General features: G+C 51.3%; 1 protein-coding gene across 3 annotated transcripts in view; it reads right to left on the bottom strand.

Annotated features, from left to right (window-relative positions):
• Positions 1–22,701, bottom strand: part of CLPTM1 (CLPTM1 regulator of GABA type A receptor forward trafficking) — a 38,807-nt gene that overhangs the window by 5,572 nt on the left and 10,534 nt on the right. For all 3 annotated transcript variants that reach the window (XM_003817542.4, XM_034944246.3, XM_034944245.1), the window contains exons 3-8: positions 14,591–14,714; positions 13,203–13,361; positions 10,337–10,454; positions 2,475–2,560; positions 1,202–1,322; positions 355–599 (exon numbers count right to left, since the gene is read on the bottom strand). In XM_003817542.4, coding sequence (XP_003817590.1) covers positions 355–599; positions 1,202–1,322; positions 2,475–2,560; positions 10,337–10,454; positions 13,203–13,361; positions 14,591–14,593 — 732 coding nt within the window. In that variant the 5' untranslated portion in view covers positions 14,594–14,714. The remainder of the gene's footprint in view (positions 1–354; positions 600–1,201; positions 1,323–2,474; positions 2,561–10,336; positions 10,455–13,202; positions 13,362–14,590; positions 14,715–22,701) is intronic.

Raw genomic sequence — 22,701 nt, 5'->3', positions numbered from 1 at the left:
GCCGAGCCTCACGCCACAGACACAGGCTGACATTTCAGGACCCAGTGAGATGGCAGAGACACGGAGTTGGAGCCAGGGCCAGGGACACAAGGTCTGGGACAGAAGGAGGAAGGGACAGGTCTGGACCCAAAGGGTCCAACAGAACAGCCTGGGGAGAGGACCCCCAGTCATCTAGGGCTGGAGGGCTGGGTGCCCACTTCCTTTCACTGTGGAGAAGGGACCTGGGAGGTTGTGAAACTGTGGGCAGAGGAGCACCAGGCGGGAGGTCCCACAGCCCAGGCCTGGCGCACTTCCTCTTGGCCTCTTGCGCCCAGGAAGGCACCGGGAAGTCCCGCCCACCCCGGCGGCACTCACCTTCACCGAGTCCTGCTCCTCATCTGACTGCTCGTACAACTCATCGCCCAGGAAGTTCCAGGGCGACTTGGTGCTCTGGGCAGCATAGAGCTGCCAGCGCCAAAGCGAGAGCGGGCAGAAGGAGACGCGGAGCGGCAGGCTGGCCAGGCTCTCGTTGATGGGGTAGTAGTCCTTCTGCAGGTTCCAGTAGTCATTGAAGTAGATGATGGGATAGTAGTCACCGCTCACGGCGTCGAACTTCACATCTGCAGCACGTGGGGCAGGGGCACCATTTGGCCCGGGCAGGAGGCCAGGGTACCCGCAGGCCTCAGATGTCTGGAGAGACCCAACAGGGCCCCTCTACAGAGACTGGAGGACAGGGGACATTTCTAGGCCACACCATGAGGAGCTAAAGGGCGCCTTGACCTCAGCAGAGGGGACTGGGGCAAAGGGCAGGCAGGTCCCCACTGAAGGGGGCAGCTGTGGCTCAGCTCCAGCCCACGGCTGCCCCGTGGGTGACCATGTAACCCAGTTTTATAAAATAAGCCAGAAATTGTGGCTTTTAAGTGATACTGCCTCAATTTCAAAAGCTGGCAAGTGATAGACATTTTTTGAAAACAGTTTGTGGGCTGGATGGCACTTGATTACGGACCGATGCTGGCGTGTAGAAGTCAGTCCTTGGGTCCCCAGGGGTGGTGGTGTGGGAGAGGGAGAGGACATGGGAAGGGGATAGGACAGGGTGGGAGCTTGGGAGGGTGGAGCCCTGGAAAGCTCTCTCAGGGGGACAGGGCCAGGAGAAGACAAGGAGATGGACCCTGAGCACCCTCTCAAAGGCTCTGCAGGCAGCTGGCAGGGCTGGGGAGCTTACATTGATCCAGGGGAGGGGGCACACTGCCCTTCACCCACGGCGTGTGGTCGTCCACGATGTTGATGGTGATGTTGGGGTGCCAATGGGAGATCACCTCCACAGGCCCATAGTCCTCAGCCCTCTGAGGCAACATGGGGGGAAGGACCTCAGAGGCAGGTGGAAGTGCTCGGGGACTATCACTCTCTGTACACTTCCTCCCCAGGGTTCCCGTGAAAATCTTAATCTTTGCTTTCTTTTTTTTCTGAGATGGGGTCTCACTATGCTGCCCAAGCTGGTCTCGAATTCCTGGGCTCAAGCACGATCCTCCCACCTCGGCCTCCCAAAGTGCTGGGATTAGAGGCGTGAGCCACCATGGACAGCTTCTTTTCTTTCTTTCTTTTTTCTCTTTTTTGGAAGAGATGGGGTCTCACTATGCTGCCTGGGCTGATCTTGAACTTCCGGGTTCAAGTGATCCTTCTGCTTCGGCCTCCCAAAATGCTGGGAAAACAGGCATGAGCCATCTCCCCTGACAACCCTGGCAGCAGAATATCAGCCACCACAGCAACTGCTGGCAGAAGGCTCTCCTCCCTAGGCTTAGAGATTCCGCCACCCAGGACCCTTCCGGCCACCGACAGGATCCTCCCACCCTACATGTAGAAAACCGAGGTAGAGGTAGAGGCAGGGCTGGCATCCTAGGCCAGACTGCGAAGCCCAGCCTCATGACAGCAGGCTCCACACGCTCTTGCACGGTGGCCTCAGCTCCATGAGCAGGGAGCACCCCCCCAACACAGGACCACCCGCAGAGAGAGGAAGTCTCTTAGTGCCCACTGCAGGTTAACCACAGATTAACTGCCTGGATCCCCAGCCCACCGGGAGTGACAGCAACTATGAATCCTGCAGTTCCTACTAAAGCCATATTCTTGTGTGTGTGCTTGGAGCCAGGCTGAGCTTGGGCTCTGGGGCCTGGCTGTGTGGGTGAGAGTCCCTGGCCTGCCACTTCCGGCTGAGACTGAGCAAGTGTCCTCATGTGAGAATGGGACTGTGATGTAGACCCCTCCCAGGCTGGTGAGAGGCTCAGGTAACCTTGTCTGGGATCCTCCTCACTCCCTGAGAGACAGCTGCCTCCTGACCCCATTTCCCAGAGGAGGAGCCCAGTGCTCAGGGAGGGGAGGTGGCGTGACCGAGCCGGCATGGTGGTTCAGTGGTGGTGACAGATGACAGCCCCAGTGGTCTGGGATGAGCTGTGAATGGCCTGGCTTGGTCCCTATAGGCCCTGACAACCCTGCCCGTTTACCTTGATCATTTCTGGGTCCGCTTCTGTCTCTCCTGTCAGCAGGTTCTTGGTTTTCTGAAATCGTCTGCGCTTGTATTTGTTGATCACTGTGGTTGGGAGGTGGGAAAGGAGGGGACGTGAGACCTGCCGGCACCTGCAGCCTCCAGAGCCCGGACCCCTGCCCACCAGCAACGGCTCACGGTCTCCTGGCATCCACCTTGCACTCACCTGCTGAGATCAATGTGACCTGGAATGCCAGAACTGCCTCCCCAAATCTCAACGAATCCCAGTTCCTCATGATCATGGGGACGCCACCATCACCAAATGCCCCAGGCAGAAACCCCAGCTCAGTAGGGCACTGTAATCCCAGCACTTTGGGAGGCTGGGGCGGGCAGATCCCCTGAGGTCAGGAGTTAGAGACCAGCCTGGCCAGCATGGTGAAACCCCCCGTCTCTAATAAAAATACAAAAATCAGCCGGATGTGGTGGCGGGTGCCTGTAATCCCAGCTACTCGGAAGGCTGAGGCAGGAGAATCGCTTGAACTAGGGAGGTGGAGGTTACAGGAAGCTGAGATCGCACTGTTGCACTCCAGCCTGGGCAACAAGAGCGAAACTCCGTTTCAAAAAGAAAAAGAAAACAAACAAACAAATAAATAAAAACAAGTGACTGATCATGGCATCCCACAGCTTTGGAACCCCAGACACTCACCATAGCCCCGGTGACCTCTCAACCCTCACCACCTTCCACTTCTCAAACATGCCAACCCGGGGCCTTCAGGCGTGCTGCCCCGTGTCCCAGGAACCTATGCCCTGGCACAATCTTCGTGGCCTGGCTCCTCCGTGGCATTCAAGTCCCTGGCAGAATGTCCTTCTTCCACAGGGCTTCCCTGGCCACCCCACTGAATGAGCCTATGCAGTCATTCTCCTGCCAGCTTGTTTCCTTCACAACATTTCACCACTATCCAAAACCACTTAGCCAGTGGTTTACCTGCCTGCTGTCTGTCCCTGCAACCAGTCTGCAAACTCTGTGCGGAAATGCGGGTAGGGGCAGGGCCTGTTTGAACACACATGGGGCGCCTGCACAGGCTCGGTGATGACCAGTTGAATACATGACTATAAAGAGGCAGGAGACAGTTCCAAAAAAGGCCTGAAGCCACCAACATGAGAAACCAAGATGAGAAACACTTTGAGGCTGTGAATCCCCAGCCAGGAGTTGGCCTCACTTCCTCTCGCAGAGGCCCAGTTGGCCACAGGCCCCCTGCCATGTTGTCCCGAATGCTGCCGGGGAGGAAGGGGCTTGTGCGTGCCCACGCTCCATCTCCCAACCTCTGCCCTGGCCTGGGGACGTTTCTGTTTTTTTTCTGGAGACAGAGTCTCGCTCTGTCACCCAGGCTGGAGTGCAGTGGCACAATCTCGGCTCACTGCAACCTCCGCCTCCTGGGTTCAAGCAATTCTCCTGCCTCAGCCTCCCAAGTAGCTGGGATTACAGGCGTGTGCCACCACGCTCTGCTAATTTTTTGTATTTTTAGTAAAGACAGGGTTTCACTGTGTTAGCCAGGATTGTCTCAATCTCCTGATCTCGTGATCTGCCCACCTTGGCCTCCCAAAGTGCTGGGATTACAGGTGTGAGCTGCCGCACCTGGCCCAAAAAGAAGCTAAGTATTTTTCTTTTTTCTTTTCTTTTCTTTTTTCTTTCTTTCTTTCTTTCTTCCTTTCTTTCTTTCTTTTTTTTTTTTTTTGAGACAGAGTCTTGCTCTGTCATCCAAGCTGCAGTGCAGTGGTGTGATCTTGGCTCACTGCAACCTCCGACTCCCAGGTTCCAGCTATTCTCCCACCTCAGCCTCCTGGGTAGCTGGGACTACAGGCATGCACCACCACACCCGGCTAATTTTGTATTTTTAGTAGAGACAGGGTGTCACCATGTTGCCCAGGCTGGTCTCAATCTCCTGGCCTCGTGATCTGCCCACCTCAGTCTCCCAAAGTGCTGGGATGACAGGCGTGAGCCACTGAGCCCAGGGACTTTTCAGCTCTTCCTTATGCTATGAAGGAAAACTCAGTCTGCCCTCCCTCAACTCTCTATTCTGTCCCCTGGGGCCAGGGAGAGACAGGGAAAGGGGAAAGAGACCTGGCCAACAGCGGGGGCTCTGGGGGCAATCTTGGCTCTGAATCCTACAAGCTAAGGGATGCTGGTGAGTGATGTCACCTCCCTAAAGAAGGAAGAAAAGCCTCACCACTTCTTGGCCCAGGGCCTACTGCTTATTAGCAGAAACGTCATCCTCATTTTTTTTTTTTTTTTTTTGAGATGGAGTCTCACTCTGTTGCCCAGGCTAGAGAGCAGTGGCATGACTTCAGCTCACTGTAACCTCTGCCTCCTAGGTTCAAGCAATTCTCCTGCCTCAGCCTCCTGAGTAGCCGGGATTACAGGCATCCACCACCATGACCAGCAATTTTTGTATTTTTAGTAGAGACAGAGTTTAACCATGTTGGCCAGGCTGGTCTCAAATTCTAACCTCAAGTGATCCACCTGCCTCGGCCTCTCAAATTGCTGGGACTACAGGCTTGAGCCACCTGGACAATCCTCATCATTTCTATGATTATTAAATCATTGGGGATCTTCCTCCTGTGTCCAGAGGGAGAAACCAACACTCAAGGGTTGACTTGGAGAAAATTCCAGGGGGACATGCCCCAATCGTGTCCACACCTGACAGAGACTGTCCAGGGAAGGGAGAGCCCCAGAGGGCAGCGCTGGCTGGTGGAGGGGGAGGCACAGGGGAGAGAGGCTTTGGCTCAGGCAAAGAACACATTCTGCAGCTTGGAGGCATCCAGACCAGATGGACCTGGCTCCTGTGGGGAGGAAAAATCCCCCCTTTCTTGGAGGAAAATCTTCTAGAGCTGCACCATCCAGTATCAGGGTTGCTGGCCACATGCAGCTACTGGGCACTGCAAATATGGCTGGTCCAAACCAAGAAGTGCTATGATATAAAACACACGCTAGACCCTTTTTTTTTTTTTTTGACATAGTCTCGCTCTGTCGCCCAGACTAGAGTGCAGTGGCACGATTTCAGCTCACTGCAACCTCTGCCTTCTGGGTTCAAGTGATTCTCCTGCCTCAGCCTCCCGAGTAGATGGAATTACAAGCGTTAGCCACCATGCCCGCCTAATTTTTGTATTTTTAGTATAGCTGGGGTTTCATTATGTTGGCCAGGCTGGTCTCAAACTCCTGGCCTCAAGTGATCCACCTGCCTCAACCTCCCAAAGTGCTGGGATTATAGACGTGAGCCACCGTGCCCAGTCACACACACTAGATTCTGAAAACTGACACAAGGGGAAACAAAAATGTAAAATATCTCACTTTTTATACTGATCATATGTTGAAACGAGAATATGTTGAGCTCAATTAAACTATTATTGATATTAATCTCATGGTTTTTCTTTACCTTTTTATTTATTTATTTGTGAGACAGGGTCTCCTTTTGTTATCCAGGCTAGAGTGCAGTGGTGTGATCACTGCAGCCTCAACCTCCTGGGCTTGGGTGATCCTCCTACCTCAGGCTCCCGAGTAGCTGGGATTACAGGCATGTGCCACCATGCCTGGCTAATTTTTGTATTTTTATTAGGGGGGGTTTTGCCATGTTGCCCAGGCTGGTCTCGAACTCCTAGGCTCAAGCAATCCTCTAGCCTTGGCCTCCCAAAGTGCTGGGATTACAGGTGTGAGCCATCACGGCCCTGGCCTTACCTTTTTATTATTTTATTTATATTTCTTTTTGAGACAGGGTCTCGCTTTGTTGCTCAGGCTGAAGTGCAGTGGCCTGATCACAGCTCACTGCAGCCTTGACCTCCTGGACTCAAATGATCCTTCTACCTAAGCCTCCTGAGTCGGAGGACACTACAGGTTGCGCACCACCATATCTGGCTAATTTAAAAAAATTTTTTGGCTCACGCCTGTAATCCCAACACTTTGGGAGGCCAAGGCAGGTGGGTCCCCTGAGGTCGGGAGTTCGAGACCAGCCTGACCAACATGGAGAAACCCTATCTCTACTATAAATACAAAATTAGCTGGGCGTCGTGACACATGACTGTAATCCCAGCTACTCGGGAGGCTGAGGCAGAATTGCTTGAACCTGGGAGGTGGAGGCTGTGGCAAGCCAAGATCATGCCACTGCACTCCAGCCTGGGCAACAAGAGTGAAACTCTGTCTCAAAAAAAAATAAAATAAAATAGGCCAGGCGCGCTGGCTCATGCCTGTAATCCCAGTGCTTTGGGAGGCCAAGGCGGGTGGATCACGAGGTCAGGAGATTGAGACCATCCTGGCTAACACAGTGAAACCTGGTCTCTACTAAAAATACAAAAAAACCATTAGCCGGGCGTGGTGGCAGGCGCCTGTAGTCCCAGCTACTCAGGAGGCTGACGCAGGAGAATGGCGTGAACCCGGGAGGCAGAGCTTGCAGTGAGCCGAGATTGCACCACTGCACTCCAGCCTGGGCAACAGAGCAAGACTCCATCTCAAAAAAAATAATAATAATAAATAAATAAAATGAAATAAAATAAATAAAATAAATTTTTTTTTTTTTGTAGAGATGAGGTCTCCCTATGTTGCCAGGGCTGGCCTCAAACTCCTGGGCTCAAGCGATCCTCTGACTTTGGCCTTCCAAAGTGCTGGGACTACAGGCATGAGCCACCGTGCCTGGCCTCTCTTTACCTTTTTACTCTTTAGTATTTTTCTATTGGAAAAATTTTAATGCCTTCTCTGGCTCACATCCTATCTCCATGGGATGGAGCTGCTCTAGAATACTGATTATTGGCCTCTTGGGGAGAAAAGGGGCTTTTCTTTTTTTTTTTTTTTTTGAGATGGAGTCTTGCTCTGTCGCCCAGGCTAGAGTACAGTGGCACGATCTCGGCTCACTGCAATCTCTGCCTCCGGGGTCCAAGAGATTCTCCCACCTCAGCTTCCCGAGTAGCTGGGATTACAGGCATGTGCCACCATGCCCAGCTAAGTTTTGTATTTTTAGTAGAGACAGGGTTTCACCGTGTTGGCCAGGCTGGTCTCGAAGTCCTGACCTCAAGTGATCTGCTTGCCTTGGCTTCCCAAAGTGCTGGGTTTCCAGGCATGAGCCACCACAACCAGCCAAAAGGGGGCTTTTCTGAACTCACACTCTCCTTCACCCTGGAGTTGGTGGGTGGCTCACTCCAAGTCCTTCTATGTCCCTGCTTTGAGGGTCCCAGCTCCAAGGCTGGGGAGGGAGGCCTGGATGATCCTAGTATGCTTTTCAGGTTTACTGTCTGCAGATTCTATTTTACAGACCAGACTGACTGTGAATAAACCTCGCCACACAGTGACATGGATCACACTCACCAAAGACAAAACTGCAGAAAATACTGGCATCGATTTGGGTCAACGGGATGATTAGGTGATCGTCAAACGGGGTACAAGAATAGGGTGAAGAGCCACCCACCTGGGTCACCTTCAGAGCGACCTCTGAAGCATCGGGCATTTTAGCCCAGACCCCTGACGTATCCCCCTGCAGGGAAACATCTGTGAGACCAACCCTGTAGGTCACACCCCCTCAAGCCACTTCTGCCTGGTTCTCCAAAGATCTCACCACATGGACGTCAGCCGGGTGGGACATACCAACGCAGCACATTCTGCAGACACACTCACTCAGAAAGGGGCTCAAGTAACTCCAGAAGACCTTTCCAAGTCATTTCTAGGGATCCACATAGAGTCAACTTTTCATTTCATCCAGTATAGGTGATAAAAAAAAATTACCATCCTTTAGGATATTTTTGTACTAAAAGAAGTAGATAAGACCTAACTCATACAAATAGAATTCCGTCTGTTGCTGCGCCACCCAAAACCAGCCAGATGGATCTTAACCAAATCCACAGGGAATGTCTGGAATAGTCCTCAATAAAGCGAAAGCTAGGTGGAGTACACAGAACTCCCGTTAGAAGAATGGGGGGCTTTCTGAGGAAGCCATTCTCCAGCTCCGCTCAAACAGGTACAGCAAGAGATTTCTACGGCTGCCCATCAGGAGACAGAGGACTCAGGGAAAAAGCTCACAGAGAACCAAGCAAGGCTGGGTGTGGCAGCTCACACCTGTAATCCCAGCACTTTGGGAGGCCGAGGCAGACGGATCACTTGAGGTCAGGAGTTTGAGACCAGCCTGGCCAACATGGCGAAACCCCATCTCTACTAAAAATACAAAAACTAGCCGGGCGTAGTGGCGTGTGCCTGTAGTCCCAGCTATTTTGGAGGCTAAGGTGGGAGAATCGCTTGAACTTGGGAGGTGGAAATTGTGGTGAGCTGAGATAGTCCACTGCACTCCAGCCTGGGCGACATAGTGAGACCCTGTCTCAAAAAAAAAAAAAGAGCCAGGCAAGCAGAAAGATGACAACAATTATTAACCTCTCGAAAACAAGAGGACGGACAATGCTATGGTTTGAATGTTTGTCCTGGCCAAAACTCATGCTGATTCTCCCACCTCAGCCTCCCAAGTAGCTGGGACTACTGATGTACTCTAGTACTCCCCACTCCCAGTGAAACTTAATCCCCAATGTGCCAGTACTGAGAGATGAGGCTTTTAAGAGGTGACTGGGTCATGAGGACCCTCCCCTCAGGAACTGATTAACCCATTCATGGATTAGTGGTTTAATGGATTAATGAGTTATCATGGGAGTAGAAGTGGTAGTCTTATTTTTTATTACGATTGTTTTTTCAGAGACGTGGACTTGCTCTGTCGCCCAGGCTGGAAAGCTGTAGTGCAATCACAGCTCACTGCATCCTCGACCTCCCAGGTTCAAGCGATCCTCCCACCTCAGCCTCCCATGTAGCTGGAACCACAGGTGCTCACCACCGTACCTGGCTATTAATTTTTGTAGCGACAAAGTCTCATTATGTTGCCCACACTGTTCTTTGAATTTTATCTATTTTTTTTTTTTTTGAGACGCAGTCTTGCTCTGTCACCAGGCTGGAGTGCAATGGCGTGATCTCAGCTCAATGCAACCTCCGCCTCCTGGATTCAAGCGATTCTCCTGCCTCAGCCTCCCGAGTAGCTGTGACTACAGGAGCATGCTACTACACCCAGCTAATTTTTGTATTTTTAGTAGAGACGGGGTTTCACCGTGTTGGCCAGGATGGTCTCTATCTCTTGACCTTGTGATCCACCCGCCTCGGCCTCCCAAAGTCCTGGGATTACAGGCGTGAGCCACTGTGCCCGGCCTCTATCTATCTTTTTGAGACAGGTTCTCAGTCTGTCACCCAGGCTGGAGTGCAGTGGTGTGATTCTGGCTCACTGCAACCTCCACCTCCTGGGCTCAAGCGATCCTCCCACCTCAGCCTCCTGAGCAGCTGGGACTACAGGCACACGCCCAGCTAGTTTTTGTGTCTTTTTTGGTAGAGACAGGGTTTTGTCATGTTTCCCAGGCTGGTCTCAAACTCCTGGGCTCAAGCAATCTGCCCACCTTGTCTCCCAAAGTGCTAGGATTACAGGCATGAACCACTGCACCCAGCCCACAAATTATTTTTGAGTGTCTACTTCTATCAGGCCCCTACTGTGCAAAAGTCAACCCTGGCCCTTCCCCCTTGGTGAAGGACGTCTCCTCCTCTCCAAGAGTCCCTGTCTCCAGCTGCTTTTTCTGGCCAATTTCTCTCTGGTCCCTGAGCCTCCGTGGGTCTCCCTTCCTCCGTGGGTATCCCTGCTTAGTGTCCACAGGGCTCATTCAGGCTGGGTGGGGCTTGAGCCTGCCCTGCCAATCCCACCCTCTTTGAGCACAGGCTTCCTGCCTGCCCTCCTGGACTTGGGATTTGTCCGCCACATTAGCCTGGGGGCTCCCAGGATGCTGGCCCCCTGGACAGTGGGTCCTGGCTGCAGGGGAGCGACTTACTCCGGGACATGTGGACTGTGGCAAGCCGGCGGTACAGGGCCTTCTGCCGGGGGTCTGGGTGGAAGCCACTCTTGGTGAAGTAAACGTGGATGTAGATGGAGCCGTTCTGCTGGACGCTCTGCAAAAGACAGAAGGTCAGGTGGGCAGGCTGGGCAACTGGGGTGAGGGAAACGTTAAAGCCCTGCCTGGCACCCATCTGCAGCAGTTTCCTCCCCCTCAACTCTCTGGCCATTTACTGAGTACTCAGGGTGGGGCATGTAGCTGGGTGGCAGAGAGGTAAATGCTGGAGTCAGACAGACTCAGACGCCCGCTCTACCTGCCATGGCCGTGTGAGCTCAGCTTCTCTCTGAGCCTCAGGGCCCCACCTAGAGGATGCGAAGTTCCCACAGCACTGACCCGAGGGCACCACTGCAGGGACTACCTGGAGCACTGGCACACAGCTCAGTCAACGAGCTCTCGTTAAGCTCACTCAACAGGAAGAAGCAGCTGACAGACATGGAGCTCCTACTACGGGCCAGACCCTGCCCTGGGCACTTCAGACAATAGCTTCCTAATCTAACGAGTTAACACACATATAACATGTCAACCTTATGCAATGGGTCATGTTACCACCCCATTTTGCAGATGAGGCAAACGGGGCTCATGCCAAGGGGTCACATAGTGTGTGGCAAGTACGCAGATGGAAACCCAGTCTGTGGGCTCCTGGGTGCTACTCCCTGCTACCTCCAGCTGGCCCCTCTCTGCCCAAGTCTGCCTCATTATCTCATCAAGTCTCCTTGCCTCCCAGGGAAGGGGGACTATTCTCACTTGATCCAGATGAGGAAACTGAGGCTTCAAGAAGGGAGGCAAGTTGTCCAGGGGCACTGGGTGGAGACAAAGGCGAGCACTGAACCTCTCTGATCCTTGTGCAGAGCTCGAATTCAGTTGGCCACATTGTGTTCTCCTCACTCTCCCTATCTTTTTTAGAGATGGGGTCTTCCTGTGTTGCCCAGGCTGGAGTGCACTGGCTATTTGCAGTTGCGATCATGGCACACTACAGTCTTAAACTCCTGGGCTCTAGCCATTCTCCCACCTCAGCCTCCTGAGTAGCTGTGCCTACAGGCACATGCCACTGTGCCCAGCTCTCCTGCCTTTTAAGTCCACTCAGACCCCACCCTGAAGCTTCGACTTAGATCCAAGCCCTTGGAAGCAGATCCCCCTGCTGGGCCTGCCAGGCCCTGGTCCTTCCTTGGATCTCGTGGCAAGGCCTGGGGGCTGGGCTTGAGGTCTCTGTGGGAGTCACCTCTCAGTGCAGGTCAGAAAGTCCAGCCAGGTGGGGTGGTTCATGCCTGTAATTCCAGCACTTTGAGAGGCTGAGGTGAGAGGATCGCTTGAGCAGAGGAGTTTGAGACCAGCCTGGGAAACATGTTGAGACCCCATCTCTACAAAAAATTAGCTGGGCATGGTGGTGCATGCCTGTTGTCCCAGCTACTTGGGAGGCTGAGGTGAAAAGATTGCTTGAGCCCAGGATGTTGAGGCTGCAGTGAGCTGTAATTGCACCACTGCACTTCAGCCTAGGCAACAGAGCAAGACCCCATCTCAAAAAGAAAAGAATGATGGCTGGGCGCGGTGTCTCACGCCTGTAATCCCAGCACTTTGGGAGACCAAGGTAGGTGGATCACTTGAGGTCAGGAGTTCAAGGCCAACCTGGCCAACATAGTGAAACCTTGTCTCTACTAAAAAATAAAAAAATTAGCTGGGTGTGATCATGTGTGCCTTAGTCCCAGCTACACAGAAGGCTGGCACATGAGAATCGCTTGAACCTGGGAGGTGAAGTTGCAGTGAGCCAAGGTTGCGCCACTGCCCTCCAGACTGGGTGACAGAGCGAGACGCTGTCTCAAAAAAAAACAAAAAACAAAAAACAAAAACAGAATGACTGTGTCCACATTCTGCTTCTAGCTACCCAGACAGAAACAGAACAGAAATGTGCCCTCCACCCCAAAGCTGAGAAGGCCTGCTGGGGAGAAAGGAATGAGGGCAGCTGTCTTGGACTCAGCCAAAGAAGGCCCCAAAGAGAGATGTCCCTTTCACTTGTTCAATACTTGTTGATTCTGCACCCAGCCCCACATTGGGCAGTGCTGGGGACATGGAAGTGATCTAGGCAGCCCCAGCCTTATTATCACAAGGCTCACAGTCCCATGCAGGAGTCCCAATGAGGCCCCAGAATGGGCTGGGATGGGGAAGCCCAGCAGGTGTGAGAACCCAGAGAGGGTGCTTAACCAAGCCTGAGTGCTCTGTGAGTCAGGGAAGGCTTCCTGGAGGAGGCTGGATTTGAGCCTAGGGCTGCGAGAGTCCACAGCCGTAGAGCCTGAGTCTGAATCTCTCATGCGATGTGGCCTTGGGTAAATCACTTTCCTTCTCTCTGTCTCAGTTTCCTCACATGTTAAATGAGAATAATAACAGTTCCTGCTTCACAGGGTTGCTGGGAAATTTCCATGAGTCAGCCTAGCTTAGTACCCTGCACTTAGCTCAATCAACATTAACTAATATTATTTTGAAACGGGGCTGCCTGATAAACTGGTGATAGGTAAACATCCCCAAGGACAATTACTAATCTTTCACCAGTTTAAAGTGGAGGACTGCACAACCTTAGAGGTAGCTGGGAGGGTCCCAGGCCAATTCCACCCCTATCTACCTTTTTCAGGTAGGGGAAAGTGAAGCCCAGAGATCTCAGGGACTGGCTCGTGGTCGCAGACCATGTGAGCCCAGGGAAGGGCCAAGCCTGGAGCCCGAACTCCACATGCTCTCAGCAAGGAGCGGACTGGAGGAAAGGTCCTTCAGTGCCAGTCAAGCAGCCATGGGGCCAGAAACCGAGAGCTGCCCCCACCTGTGGGATATCGAGCTCAGCAAAGTGCTCGTAGCAGCCGTCTGAGTTCTCGCCGCTAGTCCAGTCGCCATACACAAGATCGTGCTGTTCCCAGAAGAGTGCCGATGTGGCGTTGAAGTCTGTAAAGTGCTCGTGCTCTGAGATGTACACATGCAGGTTCTGTTGGGACAGGAAGGGAACAGAGCTCAGGCCTGCTCTTCAGAGCCTCTGCAGGCTGGCTAAAGAGCTATGGCAGCGGTCAGCACACTCAGGGGAACAGTAATTATGGAGGGCAGGGGAGAGGAGAGAGGAAGAGCAGCAGAGAGGACATATTTTCTCTTTTCTCATACCACCATGTTTGTCCTGGTCTGAGCCTGTGAAGTCAACGAACAAAGAACACTTGGAGACTGGCCAGCCTGCCAATTAGAATTTAGGGGTAGGAAGGGGCAGGAGCTCCCTGAATGATCTCCTGCCCTGGTGGCTGCTGCGCCTTCCTGGTCAGAGCTCTGCAGGCTTATGGACGAAGCAGTCCAGAGCTACAAAAGCACTGTGAGCCACCGGGCACGGTGGCTCATGCCTGTGATCCCAGCACGTTGGGAGGCCAAGGCAGGTAGACCACTTGAGGTCAGGAGTTCGAGACCAGCCTAGCCAAAAAGGTAAAACCCCATCTCTACTAAAAATACAAAAAATTAGCTGGACGTGGTGGCACATGCCTGTAATCCCAGCTAGTCGTGAGGCTGAGGCAGGAGGATCACTGGAGCCCGGGAGGCAGAGGTTGCAGTGAGCTAAGATTATGCCACTGCACTCTAGCCTGGGCGACAGAGTGAGACTCCATCTCAAAAAAAAAAAAAAAAAAAACCCACTGTGACCCAACAAGAACTTCCTCCTTTCTCAAGCCCCAATGGCCATGTTTGCTCAGAAAAGCCTAGACTGACAGGTCTAAATGCTTTTGCTCTGGAGGCTCCTGAAGCCCTGCCCTGCCTGTGCCCAAGCCCACTGTGGAAGTGCAGGTCTCCTCTCCTTCCGGGCCCACCTCCTGTCAGCCTCTGCTGGCTCCCTGCCCTCCCCACCTCTCACACTCTCTCCCTTGCACATCTCCCTCTGCAACCCTGAAAGGCTGAACATACTTTTGAAATATAACATCCAAAGACCCTGATTTAACCTATTTTAACCAAATGAATTTGCTTTTTCTTTTGGGTGACACAGGTTTCATGTGCTGGGGATGGACCCAGGTGACAGAGGTCTCACGTGTTGGGGATGGGCCCAGAGTTCCTCAACCCTGGACCTGTTTTCCTAGACCTGCCAGTGAGCAAGGAGCTGGTCTGTCCCGACTGCTGACATCACTCCTCCACATTCCACCCCTCCACACCCCATCACCTCCCAAGTCTGCCCTACCACCCGGCAGTTACCATTAAAGTGTCTTTGGGGAACAGGTTGCGGCTGGCGACGCGTGGGGCTCCTCCAGGGCCCGCCTGGTCCTGAGGGGCCGGCCCTCGGCGGAACCAACTGCTGATGGCCCAGATGATGAAGATCCTGAGGAGAGAAGCAGCAAGGTGGTGAGTCCCCAAGCCTTGGCTCTCCGCCATAGACCCGCCTGACTTCCTTCTGACTTAGCACATGCTGGCGCCTGACCTGGGGCTAGTGACCAAGTCAGGGAGGCCCTGTGAAGGTAGTCACAGGGCTGGCAAGGAGATAAGATGTCCCTAAAGACCACATCTGGGGAGGGAGCCCAGATGCTACCGTTTGCCAGTGTGTGGGGGTAGCTGGCACTGCCCTGGTCTGCATGCAGACCCTTGACTCTAAATCCTCCAGGAGCTCCTGGTGACCACAGGGCTGCAGGGGCTGACTCTTGACTCAGACTGGGAAACCTGCCATCCAGCCCCCTGGGATCCCCCGAGAGGAGACTAAGAATCTGGAACCCCTTCAGTGTGCAGATGGGTGAATTAAAAGAAAAAAGAAATAAAGAAAAAAAAATAAACATAAAATTTTTAAAAGAAAGAATCTGGAATCCTAGCGCTTCAAAAGCACAGAACCGGGGATGGTTAATGGCTACAAAAAATAGAATGAATGAGGCCGGGCGCGGTGGCTCATGCCTGTAATCCCAGCACTTTGGGAGGCCAAGGCGGGCGGATCACGAGGTCAGGAGATTGAGACCATCCTGGCTAACATGGTGAAACCCTGTCTCTACTAAAAAATACAAAAAAATTAGCTGGGCATGGTGGCGGGCGCCTGTAGTCCCAGCTACTCCGGAGACTGAGGCAGGAGAATGGTGTGAACCCAGGAGGCAGAGGTTGCAGTGAGCCAAGACCGCGCCACTGCACTCCAGCCTGGACAACAGAGCGAGACTCCATCTCAAAAAAAAAAGAATGAATGAGATCTAGTATTTGGTAGCAAAACACGGCAACTCTAGTCAATAGTAATTTAATTACACATTTTAAAATAACTTAAGAAGTATAGAGGCCAGGCACAGTGGCTCATGCCTGTAACTCTGGGAGGCTGAAGTGGGCAAATCATGAGGTCAAGAAATCGAGATCATCGTGGCCAACATGGCGAAACCCTGTCTCTACTAAAAATACAAAAATTAACTGGGCCTGGTGGTGCGTGCCTCTAGTCCCATCTACTTGGGAGGCTGAGGCAGGAGAATCACTTGAACCCGGGAGGCGTAGGTTGCAGTGAGCCGAGATTGCGCCACTGCCCTCCAGCCTTGCAACAGAGTGAGACTCCATCTCAAAAAAAAAAAAAAAAAAAAAAAAGTATAATTGGGTCAGGTGTAGCAGCTCACGCTTGTAATCCCAGCACTTTGGGAAGCTGAGGCAGGCGGATTGCTTGAGCTCAAAAGTTTTAGACCAGCCTGGGCAACATGATGAAATCCCGTCTCTACAAAAAATATAAAAATTAGCTGGGCATGGTGGCCCATGCCTGTAGTCCCAGCTACTTGGGGGACTGAGGTGAGAGAGTCACTTGAGCCCTGACGGTCAAGGCTGCAGTGAGACGTGATTGCGCCACTGCACTCCAGCCTGGGAGATAGAGAGCTTGTCTCAAAAAAATTAATCAATTAATTAATTAAATTTTTTAAAAAAGAAAAGGAAAAGAACCGAAGGCACAGAAGCTTAGAAAGAGCAACATTTCTGAACTTCAGCAGAATTTTTGGAGAAGCAGATAGTAAGTGATACGTTAGTTCCAATTTTAGTAACAGTGGGCTTAATTATTCAGACCAACCCTCTCACTGGAAAAAATTGGAAAAGCTTGATAAAATTAATACACTAAGAAAATATCAATATATTTTATATTTGTAATTATACATATTGATAGAATAAAAATATATGCTGCTCACGTATTCTCGTATTTGTTCTCATGCATGTAATTTTTATCAAGTTTACATATGACTATATATAAATAGACAGCTCTGAAGAATGGACACGACTGTAGGTTACCAAACCTGCAGGCAAAAACTGAAGGGAAAGTGGGAATCCTAAAGTACTAAAGGATCGGCCGGGCGCGGTGGCTCAAGCCTGTAATCCCAGCACTTTGGGAGGCCGAGGTGGGTGGATCACCTGAGGTCAGGAGTTCAAGACCAGCCTGGCCAACATGGTGAAACCCCGTCTCTACTAAAAATACAAAAATTAGCCAGGAGTGGTGGTGCCTGCCTGTAATCCCAGCTATTCGGGAAGTTGGGGCAGGAGAATCGCTTGAACCCAGGAGAAGGAGGTTGCAGTGAACCGAGATCGCGCCATGGCACTCCAGCCTGGGCAACAAGAGCAAAAAGTCCATCTCAAGGAAAAAAAAAAAAGAAGTAAAGGATCTTGGATTTGCAGGTCTAGGGGAAAAAAAAAAAAAAAAGAATAAGTAAAGGAGCCCTATAAGCTTCTTCATGTGTCCGAGGACATCTGCTAGGTGTTTTGGTGGGTGACAAAAATGCTGGCCTAGGCTGGGCGCGGTGGCTCACACCTGTAACCCCGGCACGCTGGGAGGCTGAGGTAGGTGGATTGCTTGAGCCCAGGAGTTTGAGACCAGCCTGGGCAACACACAGTTTCTACAAAAAATACAAAAATTAGCCAGGCATGGCAGCACGCACCATGCCTATATTCCCAGCTACTCAGGAGGCTGAGGTGGGAGAATCACCTGAGCCCAGGAGGTCGAGGCTGCAGTGAACCACAATCATGCCACTGCACTCCAGCCTGGGCAACAGAGTGAGACCCTGTCTCAAAAAAAAAAAAAAAAAAAAAAAAAATGCTAGCCCAGGGCACATACAACATATGAGGTAACCAGAGACCTACCCTATAGGAAACTAAGACCCCACAAGGTGCAAGCCTCCACCCCTGAGAAGGAAGGAACCAGGTGGCCTACCCATTCCCAGGAGTTGCACACCAGGTATGCAGGGCGAAGTATGCAAGGCCACTCGTGCGATAAGGAGTCACGCAGGGCAGCTCAAGCCCTGAACCTGGTGCAAGGAAACCTAGGACTTGGTAATGCCCCCAGGCAGAAGCAAAGGCAATCCTCTCTATAGGAAAATATGCTCACCCTAGCCCTGAAATTCCTACAAATAACTTTTCAAGTATAATGACTAGGACACAGACAGAGATAAGCCAGGCACAAAAGGAAACGACATTATGAGCAAGAATCAGCAGCAACAACAGATACCAAAACCAAAACGAGGCTGGGCGTGGTGGCTTACACCTATAATCCCAGCACTTTGGGAAGCCAACACTTGAGGTCAGGAGTTCGAGACCAACCTGGCCAACATGGTGAAACCCCATCTCTACTAAAAATACAAAAATTAGCCGGGCGTGGTGGCGGGCGCCTGTAATCCCAGCTACTTGGGAGGCGGAGGCAAAAGAATCGCTTGAACCTGGGAGGTGGAGGTCGCAGTGAGCCGAGATCACGCCACTGGACTCCAGTCTGGGTGACAGAGTAAGACTCCATCTCCAAAAAAAAAAAAAAAAAAAAAAAAGTGTCCTTAAAGAGAAGAAATATTCCTTCTTGATTTATTCTTCTCTCCTGTTGCCTGGAGTGTGGATGTGATGGCTGGATCTTCAGCAGCTGTCTTGGGCTATGAGGATAAAGGGAAAAACCTAGCAATGGCAGAACAAACAGCAAGGAGTCTGGGTCACTGAAGACTGCAGAATCCTAGTCTGCCTCCATCCAGACTGGTATATCAGAGAGAAATGAACCTGTACTGTGTTAATGGAGGTTTCTCAGCTGCATGCAGCCATGTGATTAAATGATTCAAGTACTTATTAATTATAGGTATGATAACCATATAGCAGAAGAGGTTACGAGCCCAGCCTCTAAACTACAGTATTTTCATCTGAAGCCCAGCTCTGCTACTTACTGTGACCTCAGTGGTCAACTTCAATGGTTGAAATGGGGATAATAACAGTGCCTACTCTCATAGGGTAGTTTATAAGCATTAAACACATTAAATTATATATATGTTTATATAGTGTGTATATACATCTGACACACACACACTTACCTCAGAATGGAGCCTGGTGCATACCCAGTAAGTGATTGAGAAGTGTTAGCTACTACTGTTATTTTAATCATAGGAAAAAGGCATACAAAAAACTTTGGAGCAGAAAAACACTATGAGTGAATTCTAGTGTAGGTGGGGTGCCTCCCTGCTGAGCCCTGATCAGGGGCAGGATCAGGCACAGGAACTTGCCTCTGCCTGTAGAAGCCACAAGGCCCTGGGGTCCAGGGTCTTAGGGGCCACGGTCCAGCTGAGCCATCGCTACCTCCCCATGAAGTCCCTGATATGCACGTCTGGGGAAGGTCTGGACCTGGCAATCTCTGGGGATACCGATGCCTCCAGCAGAGGCTCTCATTTTAGTAAACACACCAGGGGAGAGTGTAGAAGCAGTGATGCCCCCAGGCAGCTCTGCCCCTGGCTTAGTGTGTGGCCTGTGGGGGTCCTAACTCCTCTGGGCTTCTAGATCCCCATGTATAAAACAGGGCCAGGCCTTTTTGGATTCCAGATCCCCAGTCCCCTGAAGAACGTCTGTGTGTATCCACACGCCCACAGTTCTGTGGACCCTCTCAGAGGGCTCACGGCCATGGCCCCTCATCCATGCACCCAGGCCTGCAGGAGACTGGACCTTTCTAATGCTTCCTGATGTACTTGAGTAAGCAAAGAAAACAGACATTAAATCCTTTCTCCCACCCAAATAGGTATTCTACAGTCACAGGTTCAGAACATTTTTAAATATATGAAAAGACGTATAATCAAAACTCTCCCTCCCACCCCATTCCTTTATATACCCAGTTCCTGCTCCACCTCCCACTCCAGGTAACCACGTGTGCTCAAAAACACAGACGCCACCCGCTATCTAGAAAGGCTATTCCCACATAATCAGCTTCAAGCTACAAGGAGTTCATGGGCCCCTGAAAACAAACCCTGGATCCCATTTTAAGAACTGCAGCCAAGATGGTCTCTGAGCACCCACCCGAACTGATGTTTGATGCTGCCTAGTTCTAAGAAAGGAAATTAGCCTACAGTGTGACTTGTATTAAAAATGTCTCTCTGAAGGAAGCTCCCTATGCACTGACGTGGAAAGATTTCAAAGATATATTGTTAATGAAAAAAATCAAGGAGCAGAACAGTGTGTAAAACAGGCTACCTCTTATGTAAAAATGAAGGCAAAGATAAAAATAATTTTCATGCAGAGCTGCTTGCAGCATGAAAAAAAAGAAGGTGATATATAAGAAAATCTGAAGTCTTTACGTGGCCATGGGGAGGGGAGGTGAAGTGGAGAGGATAAGGGACAGGGGCGCATGACTGAGAAGCGTAGGGCACATGGCAGGAATTTTTGAGGCACACATGTCAGTTTTGCAACTTAACAGAGTGGGGAGGTTTCTTTCCTGCACAGTTTCTCAGTGTCCTGTGTGACACTCTTGGAGGACACCAGGCAGGCAGTTCTGCTCTAGTCTAGAATGTGATCAGTGACTACATCAGGGATCATGAGTTGTTTTTTTTTTTTTGAGACAGAGTTTCGCTCTTGTTGCCCAGGCTGGAGTAAAATGGCATGATCTCGGCTCACTGCAACCTCCGCCTCCCGGGTTCAAGCGATTCTCCTGCCTCAGCCTCCTGAATAGCTGGGATTACAGGCATAAGCCGCCATGCCCGGCTAATTTTGTATTTTTTGCAGAGATGAGTTTCTCCATGTTGGTCAGGCTGGTCTGGAACTCCCGACCTCAGGTGATTCACCTACCTTGGCCTCCCAAAGTGCTGGGATTACAGGCGTGAGCCACTGCACCCAGCCTCATGAACTTTTTTTTTCAATGTTTCACTATATATTTCCTAAGGTTTTTGTTTGTTTGAGATACAGTCTCACTCTGTTGCCTAGGCTGGAGTGCAGTAGTATCATCATGGCCCATTGCAGCCTTGACCTCCTGGGCTCAAGCGATCCTCCCTCTTCGGCCTCCCTAATAGCTGGGACTACGGGTGTGCACCATCACACCCAGCTAATTTTTTAGTTTTTTACAGAGATGGGGTCAGGATAGGCGCGGTGGCTCACGCCTGTAATCCCAGCACTTTGGGAGCCCAAGGTGCGTGGATAGCGAGGTCAGGAGATCGAGACTATCCTGGCTAACACGGTGAAACCCCATCTCTACTAAAAATACAAAAAATTAGCCGGGCGCTGTGGCGGGCGCCTGTAGTCCCAGCTACTCGGGAGGCTGAGGCAGGAGAATGGCGTGAACCCTAGAGGCGGAGCTTGCAGTGAGCCGAGATCGCGCCACTGCACTCCAGCCTGGGCGACGGAGCGAGATTCTGTCTCCCAAAAAAAAGAGAGAGAGAGAGATGGGGGTCTTACTGTGTTGCTCAGGCTTTTTTTTTTTTCCACGTTGAACAACAAAAGGAATCATGGCCAACATTGTCTGTGTGTGTGCCAGCTCCTGCACCCCTCAGTTGACATGAATTCTCTTGGAATCCTTCTGATGCACCCTGAGCTAATTGTCAAGATTCCTGTCTGTGAGGTGGAAAATGAGGCTCAAGAAGGGTGATAACCTGACCAGGCCACAGAGCTCAGAGGTGGCAGGGCTGAGATGTCAGCAGGGCTGTGCTCTTACACGCTACCTGCCCCCCGCCTCCTAACTTTTCTCTATTTTAAACAACTCTATCTGTGAGCATCTATATATAATCCCATTTAGGGCCAATTACAAGAGTGTGTGCCTATGGGATGGCCACCAACACATTACACTTTATTTTTTATTTTTTATTTTTGAGACTGTGTCTCGCTCTGTCACCCAGGCTGGAGTGCAGTGGTGGCATCTCGGCTCACTGCAAGCTCCGCCTCCTAGGTTCACGCCATTCTCCTGCCTCAGCCTCCCGAGTAGCTGGGACTATAGGCGCCTGCCAACATGCCCGGCTAATTTTTTATATTTTTAGTAGAGATGCAGTTTCACTGTGTTAGCCAGGATGGTCTCGATCCCCTGACCTCGTGATCCACCCACCTCGGCCTCCCAAAGTGCTGGGATTACAGGCGTGAGCCACCGCGCCCGGCCCACATTACACTTTTTCATTAGCTTTTTCTTTTCACTCTTCTGTATTGTTTGAACTACTTAATTTTGTAAAATAAACACTCATAATTTATAAGCTAAGGGAAACCAGTAATAAGATTTTATGGAAGAGATAAGTAGCTGCCCCCCATAACCACTCTCCTCTTCTTCCTCAGTAATAGGAGCCCTGCTTTCCAGCAGGGTGCTCAGTTTCCCAGATTAAAGACCACATTTCCCAGCCTCCCGTGCAGCTGGCCATGGCCATGTGAAGACATTCTAGCCAAGGGAATGATTGTTTTATTTTTTTATTTTTGTTTTATTTTTTGAGACGGAGTCTCGCTGTCGCCCAGGCTGGAGTGCAGTGGCACCACCTGGGCTCACTGTAAGCTCCGCCTCCTGGGTTCACACCATTCTCTTGCCTCAGCCTCCTGAGTAGCTCGGACTACAGGCGCCCGCCACCACACCTGGCTAATTTTTTTGTATTTTCAGTAGAGACGGGGTTTCACTGTGTTAGCCAGGATGGTCTCGATCTCCTGACCTCGTGATCTGCCTGCCTTGGCCTCCCAAAGTGCTGGGATTACAGGCGTGAGCCACCGCGCCCAGCCATGATTGTTTTATTTTTATTTTCTCTTTTTTTTTTGAGACTCAGTCTTGCTCTGTCGCCAGGCTTGAGTGCAGTGGCACGATCTTGGCTCACTGCAACCTCTACCTCCCAGGTTCAAGTGATTCTCCTGCCTCAGCCTCCCGAGTAGCTGGGACTACAGGTGTGTGCCACCACACCCAGCTAATTTTTGTATTTTTAGTAGAGATGGGGTTTCACCATATTGGCCAGGATGGTCTCGATCTCTTGACCTCATTATCTGCCTGCCTTGGTCTCCCAAAGTGCTGGGATTGCAGGCGTGAGCCACCGCACCTGGCGGGATGATTGTTGTAAACATCTCTGCTGTGCAATTCCTTCTATCTCATAAGTAGGGGAGCTGATTGCCTAATTGCATGGTGTGGTCTCTTATTTTGCTAAAAT

The sequence above is a fragment of the Pan paniscus genome, chromosome 20 (assembly GCF_029289425.2).
Source record: "Pan paniscus chromosome 20, NHGRI_mPanPan1-v2.0_pri, whole genome shotgun sequence".
NCBI lineage: Eukaryota > Metazoa > Chordata > Mammalia > Primates > Hominidae > Pan > Pan paniscus.
The sequence above is the reverse complement of the archived record's forward strand: the minus strand, read 5'-3'. Positions and strand labels throughout refer to the sequence as shown.